Source organism: Oncorhynchus kisutch, linkage group LG13 (assembly GCF_002021735.2).
Source record: "Oncorhynchus kisutch isolate 150728-3 linkage group LG13, Okis_V2, whole genome shotgun sequence".
NCBI lineage: Eukaryota > Metazoa > Chordata > Actinopteri > Salmoniformes > Salmonidae > Oncorhynchus > Oncorhynchus kisutch.
In genome coordinates, this window is record NC_034186.2 from 58,211,544 (window position 1) to 58,231,140 (window position 19,597).

The 19,597-nt window shown below is 40.1% G+C and overlaps 1 protein-coding gene across 4 annotated transcripts in view; it reads left to right on the forward strand.

The window, feature by feature from the left end:
- LOC109902100 (gamma-aminobutyric acid type B receptor subunit 1) overlaps positions 1-19,597 on the forward strand; it is a 51,880-nt gene that overhangs the window by 561 nt on the left and 31,722 nt on the right. Inside the window, exons 2-7 of one of the 4 annotated variants that reach the window (XM_031786679.1) lie at positions 3,155-3,241; positions 3,478-3,542; positions 4,022-4,160; positions 7,371-7,556; positions 9,888-9,905; positions 15,586-15,746. In XM_031786679.1, the coding sequence (XP_031642539.1) occupies positions 3,163-3,241; positions 3,478-3,542; positions 4,022-4,160; positions 7,371-7,556; positions 9,888-9,905; positions 15,586-15,746 (648 nt within the window). In that variant the 5' untranslated portion in view covers positions 3,155-3,162. Of the gene's footprint in view, positions 1-3,154; positions 3,242-3,477; positions 3,543-4,021; positions 4,161-5,126; positions 5,483-5,503; positions 5,641-7,370; positions 7,557-9,887; positions 9,906-15,585; positions 15,747-19,597 lie in introns of those variants that run through there. The other 3 variants (XM_031786682.1, XM_031786683.1, XM_031786680.1) reach the window with 3 other exon arrangements.

The window sequence follows — 19,597 nt, forward strand, 5'->3', positions numbered from 1 at the left end:
TGTTTTTTAATATCGTAGCATAATATAACACACAGTCCCACCTATTAATGACGTTAGTTTATCTTTAGATTTATTGCGCACGTTTTCAGTGAATGTATTTATACTATGGGAATGAACGGCAACCTAGAATTAACATGAAATCCGAACTTCTCAAATCTGAATTCTGCAAACGGATATAGGGCTGGCCTTCTTCCATAGGCCGTCAAGGATTCCCGGCCGTGTCAACACGGACCAGCAACTACCGGTAGCCTACTGTTGGTGGCACCTTAAGAGCTACCCTCATTAAAGCGTTTGTAGGCAATATCAGCCCAGTGCACGTGTTTCGATGTTTAAATCCACCTGCGCACCATTGTAAACATATGGCTATTTTTGCATTGCTTTAGCATTTCTATAATAGCATGTCAGATGTGGCTTGCTTAATAAATAAACTACATCTCTTGGATGGAATGTTGTGTCGCCGTTTTGGTCTCTGGCTTAGATAAATCTCTGTGATGCCGTGGGTGCTGCTGTCCATGGTCCTGAAATATGTTTCTCTATGCTCGTCCCAGTTGGAATCTTTTGTTCAGATACATCCGCTGTCCATGGTGCAGAAATTAGTCTTTCTGCACCTAAAGATATAGAGCAGCTTGTTGATTTAATATAGACCACTGATATTACCATAATATTTATTAAACTGGCTAGCTTGATATATTTTAATCTGTCTGATCCATACCTCGCTCACACAGTTTGCTTTTATGTATCTCAGTATGTGAGGAGTGTCTCCCACTGTGATGTCCCTCTCTAGCTTGCTCTCTCTCTCTCTTTCTCTCTGTCTCACACATGCTTCTCGTTGCATTACCCACTTTCTTTCTCTCTCTCTCTCTCTCTCTCTCTCTCTCTTTCTCTCTCTCTCTCTCTCTCTCTCTCTCTCTCCGTGTTTTCTCTTCCTGCATGCTCTTGTTAGTGCTCTAAAAATACACCATAATGCGAATGAAGTATCCAACAGTGTCTGTCTTCCTTCACTCCCCTTCCCTTCCTTCCCACCATCTGTCTCACGGTGGAGCTTTGTTACACACTGTCCTCTCTCTCTCTCCCTCTTTCTCTCCCCTCCTCTTTCTCTCTCCATCTCTTCGTGTGACAACATGATGAAGTTGCATTCATTATTCAGCACTTCAAACGAGTGGCTATATTTAGGTGTATTTATACTTTAATACACACTCCTATGGCTGCTCTGTCATCTGTGTTAGCACTGAAAGCACACTGTTGGACTGAGTGAGCAATCTTAACCTATCCCACTCCACCGTGGGAGGAGCTCATGAAATCTGTACATTATGCACAGGGTTATGGCAGAGTGAGTTCTGCTCTCATACTATGTCTCTATAGCGCATGGAGCCAGCACATATTAGTAACAACTAACACACTGGTCTTTAGCGGCAGGAGCACGACTCACTGAACTGCTGTAGGTGAGGTTTTTGTTCTAGATGAATAGTGTACATATGAAGGTTGGTGTATGTTGTTGTTTGAGCAGTTGTTTAGATGATAATCTGGGTTGTCATTGTCAATGGTTATGAATTACTTTACCTGTCAAAAGTTTTATAACACCTACTCATTCAAGGGTTTTTCTTTATTTGTACTATTTTCTACATTGTAGAATAATAGTGAAGACATCAAAACTATGAAGAAACACATATGGATGTAGTAACCAAAAAAGTGTAAAACAAATCAAAATATATTTGAGATTCTTCAAAGTAGCCACCCTTTGCCTTGATGACAGCTTTAAACACTCTTGGCATTCTCTCAACCAGGTTCATGAGGTAGTCACCTGGAATGCATTTAAATGAACAGGTGTGCCTTCTTAAAAGTTAATTTGTGGAATTTCTTACCTTCTTAATGCCTTTGAGCCAATCAGTTGTGTTGTGACAAGGTAGGGGAGGAGTATAGACGATAGCCCTATTTGGTAAAATACCAAGTCCATATTATGGCAAAAACAGCTCAAATAAGCAAAGAGAACCGACAGTCCATCATTACTTTAAGACATGAAGGTCAGTCAATACAGAAAATGTCAAGAACTTTTGAAGTTTCTTCAAGTGCAGTCCCAAAAACCATCAAGCACTATGATGAAACTGGCTCTCATGAGGACCGCCACAGGAATAGAAGACCCAGAGTTACCTCCACTGCAGAGGATAGGTTCATTAGAGTTACCAGCCTCAGAAATTGCAGCCCAAGTAAATGCTTCAGAGTGTAAGTAACAGATCTCAACATCCACTGTTCACAGGAGACTGCGTGTATCAGGCCTTCATGGTTGAATTGCTGCAAAGAAACCACTACTAAAGGACACCAATAAGAAGAAGATACTTGCTTGGGCAAAGCAATTCGAGCAATGGACATTAGACTGGTGGAAATTTGTCCTTTGGTCTGGAGTCCAAATGTAAGATTTTTGGTTCCAATCGCAGTGTCTTTGTAAGACGCAGTGTGGGTGAACAGATGATCACCACATGTATTTCCAACCATAAAGCATGGACGAGGAGGTGTTATGGTGTGGGGGTGTTTTGCTGGTGACACTGTCTGTGATTTGTTTAGAATTCAAAGCAGACTTTTCCAGCATGGCTACCACAGCATTCTGCAGCAAAACACCACCCCATCTGGTTTGGGCTTAGTGAGACTATAATTTATTTTTCAACAAGACAATGACCCAACACACTGCCAGCCTGTGTAAGGACTATTTTACCAAGAGGGAGAGTGATGCATCAGATGACTTGGCCTCCACAATTCCCTGACCTCAACCAAATTGAGATGGTTTGGGATGAGTCGGACTGCAGAGTGAAGGAAAGCAGCCAACAAGTGCTCAGCATATGTGGGAACTCCTTCAAGACTGTTGGAAAAGCATTCCACGTGAAGCTGGTTGAGACAATGCCAAGAGTGTGTGAAGCTGTCATCAAGGTAAAGAAAAGCAGTTGAATGAGTAGGTGTTCTAAAAAAAATTGACCAGTAGTGTATGTGTTTGTTAAGACTGTCCCATTATGAATGTTGGTATCTCCAATGAACTTGAGGTTTTTGTTACGATATAATGACTGTACTTCTGTATAGAGGCTGTTGATAGCTAACTTCCCTCTGTCTCTACCTTTTATCTTCTTATTTAATCCTTTAGTTTTTTTTTCTCTCTCTCTCTCCCCAGATCCAGTAATGGCACAGCTATTGTTTCTTATAATTCTGTATGCTCTGCCATCTCTTGTTGTGGCCATACATAATTCAACAACTGGAGGTAATTATGGTGTTTGTGTGTGTACATGTGTGTTTGTGTAAGTGTGTTAGCAGTTAAAAATACCGTAGAGATTGCAAAATGACCTAAATGGAGCATCATCACAATGTTGCTGAATGCATGGAGGAAGGCGTTAGATGGTGTGAGGATTATAATTGGAGTGTAATACATCTCATGGCTGTAATGTAGACTACTGTAAGTGATTATTTTTCCACACGTCTTTCTCTCATCCTTTTTAGGCTGTGCCATCATCCGTCCTCCCAGAGATGGAGGCATCCGCTACAGAGGCCTGACACAAGAACAGGTACAGTACTCTCAATACCATCGCAGTATACTCTTAGAAAAAAAGGTGATATCTAGAACCTTAAAAGGGTTATTCGGCTGTCCCTGTAGGAGAACCCTTTTGGGTTCCACGTAGAACCCTTTCCGGGGTTTCTACATAGAACCCAAAAGGGTTCTCCCGTGAGGACAGCTGAAGAACCCTTTTTTCTAAGAGTGTACTACCACTGTTATCACAGTATTGTCAAAAGCCCTTACATTAACTCCTTTAATCATATCCAACCCTAGATAAAGTAGAAATAGCTCATATAGTTGCTTGTCAATTCTGACATTATCGCCCCTTTGCTTCTCTCTACCATGGCCATATCTAGTGGCAACCATGTTGTTGTTGTCCTAATCATAGCAAAGCATGGAAGTCTATAGGAAAAATGACTCATTGGTCAGGCGATGTACATATTTAAAGACAGCTAAACATCTATCTACGTCATCTATTGCTGTGTGCAGATTCGCAATGTGCAGATCCTACCAGTGGACTATGAGATAGAGTACATCTGCAGGGGGAACAGGGTCATAGTGGGCCCTAAGGTCAGGAAGTGCCTTCCCAACGGCACATGGACTGATATCACACAGCACAGCAGGTGTCGTAAGTACTCTCTACTTTATTTACAGCCAACCAGTTTAACTTCATTGTCACTCTATTGTCACTCTCTAAGGGTAAATTCCCTCTTCAATGCCTGTCAGAGTGAATTCCTGGATTGACTAGACTATATCACTGCCACTACTTAAGGATATCTCTGATGTATCTCTGATGTATCATTGAGCACCACTCTGCTCTGTGTTCATTTCATCAACAATAACTATGACAAAATATTTGTCAACAACCTATTTTTCCTGACGAAAACGAATGACGACAACGAGAAGCCATTAAAAAACGAAAACGGTCACAAATTAGTTTTCATTTTAGTTGATGAAAATGTGACGATATGATAATTCCACATGAGACAAATTGGCATTCAATTTGACATGAAGATCCTTTTCATCTGTTTTTTTCCAATCATAAATATGCATGCCTTTGCAGAATATTTAATACAATCCTCACATTGGCAGAATTAACGTCTTTCAGTTGCTGATTGATCCGCGGTGATCTGCCCAGCTCTCCCACAAATGTCACTTCAGTCACTCGTCAAACTTTTTGACTGATGCATAGCCAGCAGGCCAGGACACTTCCATTGCAACTAACCTTAACTAGAAAGAATGTTTAGTCTCTCTTACTTTCAATGTAGGCTTAGTTTTGCTTTGATCACATCAGATTGGAAGCTCTATTTTCCCATGTGCGCTGTTCTTCATCTGTGTTGATGCTCTCACGGTCGGAAAATGTGAGCGCAGTTTATTTCAGATTGGAAATATTTAATGCTATTTGCTGAGTATTAGGAGTATTAGCCGACCAGCTGGCTCTCTTTCTGTCGAACCATCTGGTTTCCGAGTGCCTCAGAACGGGACTTGACAGGAAGCCTATGGCAGGAGCGGACGAAACAACCACTGGTTTTAATTGGCTGATCTCTCAGCCTATCACCATCTACCGCAACCCTTAGAAACTCCCTCTAAGTGTCCTGCATCCGGTGGGCAGTATTATTATTTTTTGTGTTCGTGTGCAACGAAGAGAACGGTTAGCTCGTGCAACATGGATATTACAGAATCTACTATATCTTAAGTGTGTAAACAGCATTCAGTGACATCAGTGTCTCTCGTGTTACAGGACGGCTAGCAGAGTTACGCTGGCTAGCTATTAGCATGAACGGCGATATGTGACGCACCATAACAAAACTTTTCTGCATCGATTTGGTGCCACTCCTCACAGTGTGATTCGCTCAGAATTTGAATTGATTATCTTGTCACTCAGTAAATCCCAAACGGTCCCCACTGTTACCAGGCTCTATGCGTCAGCAATTGGATCCTGGAGACGAGGTTAGGAGTACAGTAATAATTCTGGCATTGTTGGAAAGCGCTAAATCATGGCTGACATTGGTTACAATCGGCTGCAATAGCAATGTGCCAGATATATTAGGGGATAGTATGTCTAGTTGGACAAGTCTGTCTGAATGTGCACATGATGGAAGTAAGAGGTAAATACATTATACATACAAAAGTATGTGGATTTAACATTTTAGCTTCTGTCCCTCGCCTCGAACCAGAGACCCTCTGCACACATCAACAGGGGAACAACTACTTCAAGGTCTCAGAGCGAGTGACATCACTCAGAGCGATTGAAATGCTATTAGTGCGCACCACCGCTAACTAGCTAGCCATTTCACATCGGTTACATGGACACCCCTTCAAATGAGTTGATTCGGCTATTTCAGCCACACTCGTTGCTGACAGGGGAATAAAATCGAGCACACACCCATGCAATCGCCATAGAAAACATTGGCAGTAGAATGGCCTTACTGCAGAGCTCAGCAACATTACAATGTGGCACCATCACATGATGCCACCTTTCCAACAATTCAGTTCGTCATATGTCTGCCCTGCTCGAGATGCCCTGGTTAACTGGAAGTGCTGTTATTGTGAAGTGGAAACGTCTAGGAGCAACAACGGCTCAGGCACAAAGTGGTAGGCCACAGAAGCTCACAGAAAGGGAGTGCAACACACTCTACCGAGTTCCAGACTGCCCCTGGAAGCAACATCAGCACAATAACTGTTAATTGGGAGCTTCATAAAATGACTTTCCATGGCGAAGCAGCAGCACAGAAGCCTAAAATCATCATGTGCAATGCCAAGCTTTGGCTAGAGTGGTGTAAAGCTCGCCTCCATTGGACATTGGAGAAGTGGAAACGTGTTCTCTGGAGTGATGAATCACACTTCACTATCTGGCAGTCCGACAGACTAATCTGGGTTTGGCAGATGCCAGGAGAACGCTATCTGCCCGTATGCATAGTGCCAACTTTACAGTTTGGTGGAGGAGGAATAATGGTCCGGGACTGTTTTTCATGGTTCGGGCTACGCCCCTTAGTTCCAGTGAAGGGAAATCTTAATGCTACAGCATATAATGACATTCTAGACGATTCTATGATTCCAACTTTGTGGCAACAGTTTGGGGAAGGCCCTTTCCTGTTTCAGCATGACAATACCTCCTGTGCACAAAGCGAGGTCCATACAGAAATAGTTTGCCGAGATTGGTGTGGAAGAACTTGATTGGCATGCACAGAGCCCTGACCTCAAACCCATCGAATACCTTTGGGATGAATTGGAATGCCGACTGTGAGCCAGGTCTAATCGCTCAAATTCAGTACCCGACCTCACTAATGCTCCTGCGGCTGATTGGAAGAAAGTCCCCGTAGCAATGTTCCAACATCTAGTTGAAAGCCTTCCCAGAAAAGTGGAGGCTGTTATAGCAGCAAAGGGGGGGCCAACTCCATATTAATTCCCATGATTTTGGAATGAGATATTGGACGAGCAGGTGTCTATATACTTTTGGTCATGTAGTGAATTAATTATTTAATTGGAAAGAAATGCACTGACTAAAACAAGACACAAATTGTCCAGATTTATTGTTGACTGATAATAACGAAAAGTAACAAAGAAGGAAATTATTAAAATGTGACTGACATTTATTTGAAGACTAAAACTAAATAGAAAAAAGATGCCAAAATAAACACTGGTACCGTATTAGCCTGAGTGCCAGTCTGTTTTCTGCTCTCTTGCCAACTCCTTGTAGAATTGTCATGCCATATTTGTTCCATAAGGAGTTGGCATGAGAGCAGAAACACACTGGCAGTTAGTACATGTCATGTAAATATGACTGCTGTCATTCCCACTAACCTTCCTCCCACTACTCTGCCCATCTCTCTCCCAGTGCTGCTGTGCCCTCGTGTGTGGACGTCCCTGGAGAATGGGAGGGTGGCGCTGAAGCCCCCTGGGCCACCGGTGGAGGGCACCGTGCTGCACTACAGCTGCCATGCTGGCTTCATGCTGGAGGGCAGGAACATCACACACTGCACCAAGCTGGGCAAGTGGGACTCATCCAAACCGGTCTGCCTCTGTAAGTGCGGAATGGAATCCCAATCTATTTATGTTATTAAATTGTGATGTTTGTGTTGATATTATATGTTTTGGTTTAGCTTCGAAATGGAAAAACAACACATGTATCCATGGAAACATACATAGACAAATCTATATACGCTGAGTGTACAAAACATTAGGAATACCTTCCTAATATTGAGTTGCACCCCTTTTTCTCTCAGAACAGCCTCAATTTGTCGTGACATGGACTCTACAAGGTGTTGAAAGCGTTCCATAGGGATGCTGGGCCATGTTGACTCCAATGCTTCCCACAGTTGTGTCAAGTTGGCTGGATGTCCTTTGGATGGTGGACCGTTGTTGATACACAAGGGAAACGGTTGAGTGTGAAAAACCCATCAGTGTTGCAGTTCTTGACACACTTAAACCAGCGCGCCTGGCACCTACTACCATACCCCGTTCAAAGGCACTTAAGTCTTTTGTCTTGCTCATTCACCCTTTGAATGGCAAACATACACAATCAATGTCTCAATTGTCTCAAGGCTTAAAAATCCTTCTTTAACTTGTCTCCCCATCACCTACACTGACGGAAGTGGATTTAACGAGTGACATCAATAAGGGATCATAGCTTTCACCTGGATTCACCTGGTCAGTCTTTGTCATGGAAAGAGCAGGTGTTCCTAATGTTTTGTACACTCAGTGTACATTGATATATTGTCAATATAGTTGTGTGTCCAGGCATGTATTCTACAATGGTGTATATGCTTTGTTTTGTGTGCAAATCATAGGTTTGTGCATAGGTACAAATGATAAATGTTCAGCTTTTTTGGATGAATGTCAATTGTATTTCCTTGAATCCTCGCATCCTCTCTCCTTGCCGCCTCCTCAAAACACAACGGCGGAGAAGGTCAGAGGTTCCTCCCCTTGGTTCCTCAAGAACTTGGGAGTCAATCATATGTAACGAATGCATCGTATGAATGTACCATCAAATGTGAACTGAAGATTATTTTATCTTTTGTTGTTCTAAATTTGTTTGTTGAGATTTTTTTTTTTCTTCATGGATTGATGCGCTACTGATGTGTTACTCATGACACATGTACAGTACTCCATGCTCCTTAAATTGACATCAGTATGTAGGCCTACTGTAGACTACTTTTACTGTATTGTCTGTATACCCTGTGGAAGTGACGGCCACTTCCGCTTCACTTCCGGGTCATGTCCCAAAATCTCTCTAATGAATTTCAAGATTATATCATAAAATTAATTTAATATATATACAGCAAACAAATTTAGAACAACAAAAGGTAAAATAATCTTCAGTTCACATTTGATGGTACAAGGGAGGATGCGAGAAATCCAGGAAATACAATTGACATTCACCCCCTTGTTCTGTGTACTTGTCTTAAACAGGGAGTTATAGTACTGTCACCTGGTGGACACAAGCCATATTTTATGAATAATTGTGTAATACCCCATCAATTTTACATCTGTTCTCGTTTTGTAGGCTAAGAGTGGGCTTCATATTTGTTGAAATGTATATGTGCTTTGGTATGAATTTACTTCAACATATTTGACGCCCAAGAAGAAGCACGAAGCCGAGAATTTACAACCATTTTATTTGAACTACACACATGAACTACATCTCCCACCAATCAGCTGTATATTTCTCTATTTTGAAAAGCTTGCAGGTCTCCATTTATTTGATATATTGTTTTCATTTTCAAACAGTATTGGCTGGCAAAAAAAACCTGCTTAATATAATATACAAAACATTAGACGGCCTGTAACTAATTGGTTCTTATCGTTCTTATCGCCAAGAGTGTGCAAAGCTGTCATCAAGGCAAAGGGTGGCTACTTAAAATATATTTTGATTTGTTGAACACTTTTTTTGGTTATTACATCATTCCATATGTGTTATTTCATAGTTTTGATGTCTTCACATTTATTCTACAATGTAGAAAAATAAATAAATAAATGCAATGAGTTACCGTGTCCAAACTTTTGACTGGTACTGTATATATATTAAATTAATTTTATGATATAATCTTGAAGCCCATTAGAGAGATTTTGGGACATGACCCGGAAGTGAAGCGGAAGTGGCCGTCACTTCCACAGGGTATACAGATTACAGTAAAAGTAGTCTACAGTAGGCCTACATACTGATTTCAATTTAAGGAGCATGGAGTACTGTACATGTGTCATGAGTAACACGTATAGCGCATCAATCCATGAAGAATGAAACAATTCACAAACATCACACAGTGTTAGTGTTGCATTTACATACGCTACCAGTCACCAAATCATTTTGACTATTAACAAATGTAATTTTGTCTTTTCTATTTGCTTGCCACAGATGACAGAAACTACAAAGGTAAGAGAGATTGGTTTTGGTTGGGTTGTCTATGAATGTAAAAGCTCATTGAAACAAATGTTGCAAAAAGTTGTAATGCTTCTGTTAAGCACAAGAGGGCAGTGGTACATCATCCTAGAGCAGGATGCCTTCTGTTGACCAGTAATTCTACTGGTGAAGGATTTAAACTGATTCGAATTAGATAAAGGGAAATAATAATCTTGTCAACACCACATCGTCCAACTGAATGCGTTCAACTGAAATGTGTCTATTGCTTTTAATCCTAACCCCTCTGAATCAGAGAGGTGCAGGGGGGGCTTCCTTAATCGACATCCACGTCTTCGGCACCCAGGGAACAGTGGGTTAACTGCCTTGCTTAGAGGCAGAAAGACAGATTTTTACCTTGTCAACTCTGGGATTTAATCCAGCAACCTTCCGGTTACTGGCACAATGCTCTAAGCACTAGGCTACCTTGCCAAGAGTAGAAATTACACAAAATATGTTATAGTTAAATTGTTGTCCTTGTGGCATTGACAAGATTATTATTTGTTTGTCATTTTTGTTGAAGATTATTGCTTAATTTAAGAGGCTACCTATTATATGCCTGTCGTAAAATACTGGCGTAACACTTTTCAACTCTTTCAGATTGTATAATATCACTAATAATTATTTCATGATTATTATCAACCATTAACAACAACATTACTCACTCATTTCAACTTAGTCTTCTCCTGCGCCAACCTGTCCTAACGGTGCATAGAAAGCAAATTTCCTTCCAAAATCTCCATGAAATGTGAACCGGGCTTACTCTCTCCTGTTATCTCTCATTCACTCTCTCACATTCTCTCGCTCTCTCTCTCTCTCTTCATTCCACTTTTCACTCAGTGTGGTATCAACACCCACTTACTGCCTTCTCAGCTGGGTAAAGGTTAACACCCAGGTCTGTCTGTGTCTGTGTGTGGAGGTGTGTGTGTGGGTGTGTGTTAGCAGCAGTCAGAGGAAGTCAGAAAAAGCATTCTCTCTTCTGTGATCTTAAGCCCTGTGTTCTTATAGGTTAACCAGAATAGGGATTCCTGTACCACACTGGATCCCACCACTGATACAGTTGATATAATAGATAGCTCAGGCAGAGGTGTTGCGACAGCGTTTAGTTTCTAAGGCGGTGGGCGACATTTTAGTCACACATACGAGCACAGATCTGTACAAAAATACCGTAAAATTATAATCTGCTTTGTGATTTAATTTGAAGCTTTTCTTTAGCGATGTGCTTTTATAAGAAGGAGATTATTTAACCAGAGTTAAAGGGGAAATCTGTAGTTGCTACATCCACTTTTGGATTTATACAGTACATGTATTATATTGATTATTGAAGAATATCACTTATAAACGTCATACCACATCAGAACCCAAAATACAGTATAATCTTGTTTTACTCCATTATTTTTATTTATTTATTTATTTATTTTACCTTTATTTAACCAGGTAGGCAAGTTGAGAACAAGTTCTCATTTACAATTGCGACCTGGCCAAGATAAAGCAAAGCAGTTCGACAGATACAACGACACCAAGTTACACATGGAGTAAAACAAACATACAGTCAATAATACAGTATAAACAAGTCTATATACAATGTGAGCAAATGAGGTAAGAAGGGAGGTAAAGGCAAAAAAGGCCGTGGTGGCAAAGTAAATACAATATAGCAAGTAAAACACTGGAATGGTAGTTTTGCAATGGAAGAATGTGCAAAGTAGAAATACAAATAATGGGGTGCAAAGGAGCTAAATAAATAAATAAATAAAAATGAAATATAGTTGGGAAAGAGGTAGTTGTTTGGGCTAAATTATAGGTGGGCTATGTACAGGTGCAGTAATCTGTGAGCTGCTCTGACAGTTGGTGCTTAAAGCTAGTGAGGGAGATAAGTGTTTCCAGTTTCAGAGATTTTTGTAGTTCGTTCCAGTCATTGGCAGCAGAGAACTGGAAGGAGAGGCGGCCAAAGAAAGAATTGGTTTTGGGGGTGACTAGAGAGATATACCTGCTGGAGCATGTGCTACAGGTGGGAGATGCTATGGTGACCAGCGAGCTGAGATAAGGGGGGACTTTACCTAGCAGGGTCTTGTAGATGACATGGAGCCAGTGGGTTTGGCGACGAGTATGAAGCGAGGGCCAGCCAACGAGAGCGTACAGGTCGCAATGGTGGGTAGTATATGGGGCTTTGGTGACAAAACGGATTGCACTGTGATAGACTGCATCCAATTTGTTGAGTAGGGTATTGGAGGCTATTTTGTAAATGACATCGCCAAAGTCGAGGATTGGAAGGATGGTCAGTTTTACAAGGGTATGTTTGGGTATGTTTTATAAACAATGTAATTGTAAACAAACACTATATAGCCTAAAAACATGATATCATGGGTAGTAATATCATGGGTAGTCAGTCCCTGCTTCCATAGCTCTGTCTATCAATTTGAGAGTGGTTACATTTCTCCAGCCCCATCCCTCAGTTATTTACTAAAACCAGTGGCGAGGTGAACACTTTGATTTTGTTTTTGTTTGAATTGCAGATTGCCCCTTTAAGTAAACTCTACGATGTGCACCATGCACGCAATCCAACTGAGAGTTGCAGTATTTGGAACTAGCATTATATTATTTGCCATAACGTCTATTCAAAATGTTGTTTTTTCAGAGTGCTCTTGTTGTGACAAATGTCTGCCCCACTATGTGTTGTTCGGTGTTTGCTGGCATATAGACGGCCGCGTAATGGAATAGCATTTAAATATCAGGTGTGAATAATACATGGCATGCTGCGAAGTTCAGACAGGTGATCTATGAGACAGAGGAGTTCTACGTCATTGTGGGCTACAGATGGCTCAGCGGGTTAGAGGTTGGAACACGCATGGTGCTGGCTGGCAACACAAGGGCTGTGAGTTGAATTGCCACCTTTGCCAAGTATACTCGATAACAGTTAGTAGCTTTGGGTCTGCTATTGACTATTACTGTATTCAGATGCAATTCTGTAGTAAATCCATTCCACTGTAATCGTACTGAGGTGGAGGAAGGTGGCTATTTCTCCATCACACAATCTATCCCAAAGTGCACAATAAGAGTATTTCTACAGTGATATTACATAGAGAACCTAAAACCAGCCTAATTATTGAGCAAAGGTGGAATGCATTTATAGCATTGGGTTTACTCTCTAGTCCCCAGAGTGCCAGTAGCTGTTGCCAATGAGTCAGGTGTTACATTTTAGCCGTGGAAGAGGTGGAGTCATGGGAGGGTAGCATTTTCGGACTAATTCTATAATTGTATTATAGCTGGTTCTAATTATGTTATTCATATTGGCCTACTGGGGGTATGAGAGCCCTGTCTAAGAGCTGAGAGTGAAACGGTGGTTGCGTCGCAAATTGCACTATTTTATTTAGAGTACACTACTTTTGACCAGAGCTCTACTTTATAGGGAATAGGGAGGCATTTGGGATGCGGTCAGTGCTGCATTGGCTGATTTAAAGGGCAATGAGAGGAGGCTTTAAAACTTCTTCGGGATCGGTGTACCTTCCACGGGACGGTTGAGCTAACGTAGGCTAATGTGATTAGCATGAGGTTGTAAGTAACAAGAACATTTCCCAGGACATAGGCATATCTGATATTGGCAGAAAGCTTAAATTCTTTTGGGCAGTCTTGATACAACATTTTGAACAGAAATGCAATGGTTCATTAGACCAGTCTAAAACTTTGCACATACACTAATCTAAATTACAGCTTTGCTGGAATAATACATTATGGCCTTTCTCTTGCATTTCAAAGATGATGGTACAAAAAAAATACAAAAGAACAGTTGGTTTTTTCTTTGTATTATCTTTTACCAGATCTATTGTGTTATATTCTTCTACATTCCTTTCACATTTCCACAAACTTCAAAGTGTTTCCTTTCAAATGGTACCAAGAATACGCATATCCTTGCTTCAGGGCCTGAGTTACAGGCAGTTAGATTTGGGTATGTCATTTTAGGCGAAAATTGAAAAAAAGTGTCAGATCCTTATTAAAGTGGACAGATGGTTCAAACAGCAGGTATGCTGTAGCCTGTACAGTAGCAGATCTTGGCTATACATCACACAGACTGACTCCAGGTCAGCTTAAATGAAGGGAAAAGGAGAGCAGGGAAATTGATGCACTGACTGGTCCCACTGCTTTTGCTGATTTCTCAAAGTAGCCCTCGAGGCATTTTATGGTCTTTCTATTGGCTTGTGGCTTGTGTGAATGAATGTTCTTTCATTGGTTCATGTGGTTGAGAATCGATTTGGCTCACTTTCAATCTAAAGTCTATGTTGATTTGATATTCAAATATTTGATTTATATCAGTGTACCCTCTATTTTCCCAGATAAAGTTAACTTAGTCATATATTGATTTTAATAATCTATTGCTCCCAAAATATGAATTAGAGAGTGACAGATACTGAGAGTGTGCCAATACTCTTTGATTGTAGAAACAAGGTGTTGCACACTTCTTTGATTGTAGAAACTATGTTTTGCACACACACACACACGCTCGCACGCACACACACACACACACTCGCACGCACACACAATTCAAAAGTTGGTAAATAGGCACTGCAGTTTATAGTGCCCCCTTAACCATCCCCCTGTCTCACTTGCTCTCTCGATGTCTCTACACATCCACCGAAGAGCAAATATCATCCGAGTTGTCCTCGCTCATACACACATGCACACACACAGACGCACACTCATAGCCTCTGCTGCAGTGGATGATATACCTTTCGCGTAACATTCCTGGACACTTCGTTTCATCCTCTACAATTGGAAATACGGGTCGTTGCGCGGACAGATTATTTTAAAATCCTGAAATTACGCACAGTGCGATTTGCTTTTATTAACCAGAGAATAAGGACAATTCAAACGTTATTCGTAACCCGGAGCTCATTTTCTGCCGTCTGGACTGGTCGCGCGCGCAAACCTTTCGGTGCAAAATCATGGTGATCATGAATCATTAGAAATAACCGACTAGCATTATTTTAATGTCTGTCCAATATTCTCAATCGCGACGGAAAGGGAAACTATCCTGCCTCATTAGCTTTTACAGCACTTGGAACAAAACCATTCAATTTATTTGCTGAACCCAATTAATTGAACACTTCATTTTAGGTTTTGGAATTATTGAACTCTGCCTACTGAACGACAAAAAGAGGCAAACGTGGTTTCCAAACAAGTTATACCCTATTTATAAACCCAACATTCAACGTTGATAAACACATTAACTATTTGGGTTGTATATCATGGACCTCTGCACGGACAAATTATAAATCGAGACTATTAGTCCACTGAAATAATATAAGAGCAGGCGAGCTAGGCTATTTCTTTTTTTTTCTAACAATCATTCACTGTATGTTAGCGAGGCGAACACGTGAATCCACTTTTTGGAGAGCGAAAAGTTCTTGCTATGAAATGCTATTGCGATTCTTTGCAAATTCACCTCGAGGCTCTCTAAACTTTTAATTACAACATAATCTCCTATTATTCTAATACGAACCCAACTCCACTGCAACATTCGCATATCGCTTCAATTCAAATTACCTGACCATGGCGGTAATTGGAAAAAGTCTGCGGCAATTATCGAGTGTTGCGTCCGGCTATATTGCACTTCGAGCATCGCTCACCTTACTTCTCCTCTCTTGGCCGTGCCCGTCCCTAGGCAAGAAGAAACTCTACATCGGAGCTCTCTTCCCCATGAGCGGCGGTTGGCCGGGCGGCCAAGCATGTCTCCCCTCTGCGCAGATGGCTTTGGATCTGGTAAACAACCGGACGGATATTCTGCCGGATTACGAACTGGAGCTGATATACTATGACAGTATGGTGAGTAGATGTTGGATCAAATAGATCCATTGTTGTAGTTAAAAAGTGATAGTCACATAATCAGAAGAGAATACAACTTTATCTTGGTTTTTCACAAGTCTCTAGACCAGTTGAAATTAAATTAGACCAGTTTGTGTCCATGTAATATTAAATACATGAACACTTAATTTATATTTCAGTTACAGCCTTTCTTCTTTACATATGTCTCTATACATTGTTAAAACTTGCCAACATGATATTGATTTCCAGCAGTCATACTTCTTTGAATGTATTGCCCTTGTAGCAGGAGGGTGCAGTAATGTAACAACTCAGCAGCATACTTATTTAATATTGTCAAGGGAGTTATGTACCAAAAGCCAAATTATATTACCCCTTTTAGAATTGTTGCACAGTTGCCCATTTCATTTAAAAAAACAAGGCAACAGTAAACATGTCATCCCCCACAAAAGATGCAGCGTCCCCCTTGGGCCAATTGAGATAAATCTCACAACTAACACATTTCAGTTAATTACCATAGCTCCGGCTTTAGGCCAATTAGTGTCATTTTGTAAATGTGGGATCTCTATGGCAAGACGCATCGTTGTCGTCAAAATAGCAAGACCCAAATCTCGTCAAAATCGGCCTAGTGCTGTCTGAGATATCGCATGTGGCTAATGTACGAATGGACAGAGACCGATCCACAGTCGCCTCCCCGATTTCATTGTGGTGGACGATAAACTAAACTAATGCCAAGTCAGACACTGATATTGGCTTGCTGCAATTCAGCACCAAGGACAGCGTCAGCGGACAGCCACAAAGCATCAGCTAGCTGCTAAATTACGAAGTGGGAGGCAATAACTGGGGCAGGAACAGTAGGAAACATATAGATGTGTAGTGAGTGTATAGTGCTGACATTTGAAAATGCCTATATGATGAATGATTGATGAGAGACAAGCAGCGGGTGTTTTGTTAATTTAATAGCACAAATATTTGGCTCTATCATTCCCTGGTTAGTCACTGGAGCTTAGTGGTCAGCTAGTGGTCAAATGGGTCAGTGATGGTCAGCTATATATGACATCTTATCACGAGAAGACCTCTGCAGTGGCATTCTGTCCACTGAAGAAATGTCCCTTGTGCTTTGACATATAGACATTGGTCTTGACATATAGACATTGGTCTTGACACATCGACATATAGACATTGGTCTTGACATATAGACATTGGTCTTGACACATAGACATATAGACATTGGTCTTGACATATAGACATTGGTCTTGACATATAGACATTGGTCTTGACATATAGACATAGACATTGGTCTTGACATATAGACATTGGTCTTGACATATAGACATTGGTCTTGACATATAGACATTGGTCTTGACATATAGACATATAGACATTGGTCTTGACATAGACATTGGTCTTGACATATAGAAATTGGTCTTGACATATAGACATTGGTCTTGACATATAGACATTGGTCTTGACATATAGACAATGGTCTTGACATATAGACAATGGTCTTGACATATAGACATATAGACATTGGTCTTGACATATAGACATTGGTCTTGACATATAGACATATAGACATTGGTCTTGACATATAGACATTGGTCTTGACATAGACATTGGTCTTGATATATAGACATTGGTCTTGATATATAGACATTGGTCTTGACACAGACATATATACATTGGTCTTGACATATAGACATTGGTCTTGACATATAGACAATGGTCTTGACATATAGACATAGGTCTTGACATATAGACACTGGTCATGACATATAGACATATAGACATTGGTCTTGACATATAGACATTGGTCTTGACATATAGACATTGGTCTTGACATATAGACATTGGTCTTGATATATAGACATTGGTCTTGATATATAGACATTGGTCTTGACACAGACATATAGACATTGGTCTTGACATATAGACAATGGTCTTGACATATAGACATATAGACATTGGTCTTGACATATAGACATTGGTCTTGACATATAGACATTGGTATTGACATATAGACATATAGACATTGGTCTTGACATATAGACATTGGTCTTGACATATAGACATTGGTCTTGACATATAGACATTGGTATTGACATATAGACATTGGTCTTGATATATAGACATTGGTCTTTACACATAGACATATAGACATTGGTCTTGACATATAGACATTGGTCTTGACATATAGACATTGTTCTTGACATATAGACATTGGTCTTGACATATAGACATTGGTATTGATATATAGACATTGGTCTTGACATATAGACATTGGTCTTGACATATAGACATAGAGATTGGTCTTGACATATAGACATATAGACATTGGTCTTGACATATAGACATATAGACATTGGTCTTGACATATAGACATTGGTCTTGACATATAGACATTGGTCTTGATATATAGATATTGGTCTTGATATATAGACATTGGTCTTGATATATAGACATTGGTCTTGACATATAGACATTGGTCTTGACATATAGACATAGAGATTGGTCTTGACATATAGACATATAGACATTGGTCTTGACATATAGACATTGGTCTTGACATATAGACATTGGTCTTGATATATAGATATTGGTCTTGATATATAGACATTGGTCTTGACATATAGACATTGGTCTTGACATATAGACATTGGTCTTGACATATAGACATATAGACATTGGTCTTGATATATAGACATTGGTCTTGATATATAGACATTGGTCTTGACACAGACATATAGACATTGGTCTTGACATATAGACATATAGACATTGGTCTTGACATAGACATTGGTCTTGACATATAGACATTGGTCTTGACATATAGACATTGGTCTTGATATATAGACATTGGTCTTGACACATAGACATATAGACATTGGTCTTGACATATAGACATTGGTCTTGACATATAGACAATGGTCTTGACATATAGACAATGGTCTTGACATATAGACATATAGACATTGGTCTTGACATATAGACATTGGTCTTGACATATAGACATATAGACATTGGTCTTGACATATAGACATTGGTCTTGACATAGACATTGGTCTTGATATATAGACATTGGTCTTGATATATAGACATTGGTCTTGACACAGACATATATACATTGGTCTTGACATATAGACATTGGTCTTGACATATAGACAATGGTCTTGACATATAGACATAGGTCTTGACATATAGACACTGGTCTTGACATATAGACATATAGACATTGGTCTTGACATATAGACATTGGTCTTGACATATAGACATTGGTCTTGACATATAGACATTGGTCTTGATATATAGACATTGGTCTTGATATATAGACATTGGTCTTGACACATAGACATATAGACATTGGTCTTGACATATAGACAATGGTCTTGACATATAGACATATAGACATTGGTCTTGACATATAGACATTGGTCTTGACATATAGACATTGGTATTGACATATAGACATATAGACATTGGTCTTGACATATAGACAGTGGTCTTGACATATAGACATTGGTCTTGACATATAGACATTGGTATTGACATATAGACATTGGTCTTGATATATAGACATTGGTCTTTACACATAGACATATAGACATTGGTCTTGGCATATAGACATTGGTCTTGACATATAGACATTGTTCTTGACATATAGACATTGGTCTTGACATATAGACATTGGTATTGATATATAGACATTGGTCTTGACATATAGACATTGGTCTTGACATATAGACATAGAGATTGGTCTTGACATATAGACATATAGACATTGGTCTTGACATATAGACATATAGACATTGGTCTTGACACATAGACATATAGACATTGGTCTTGACATATAGACC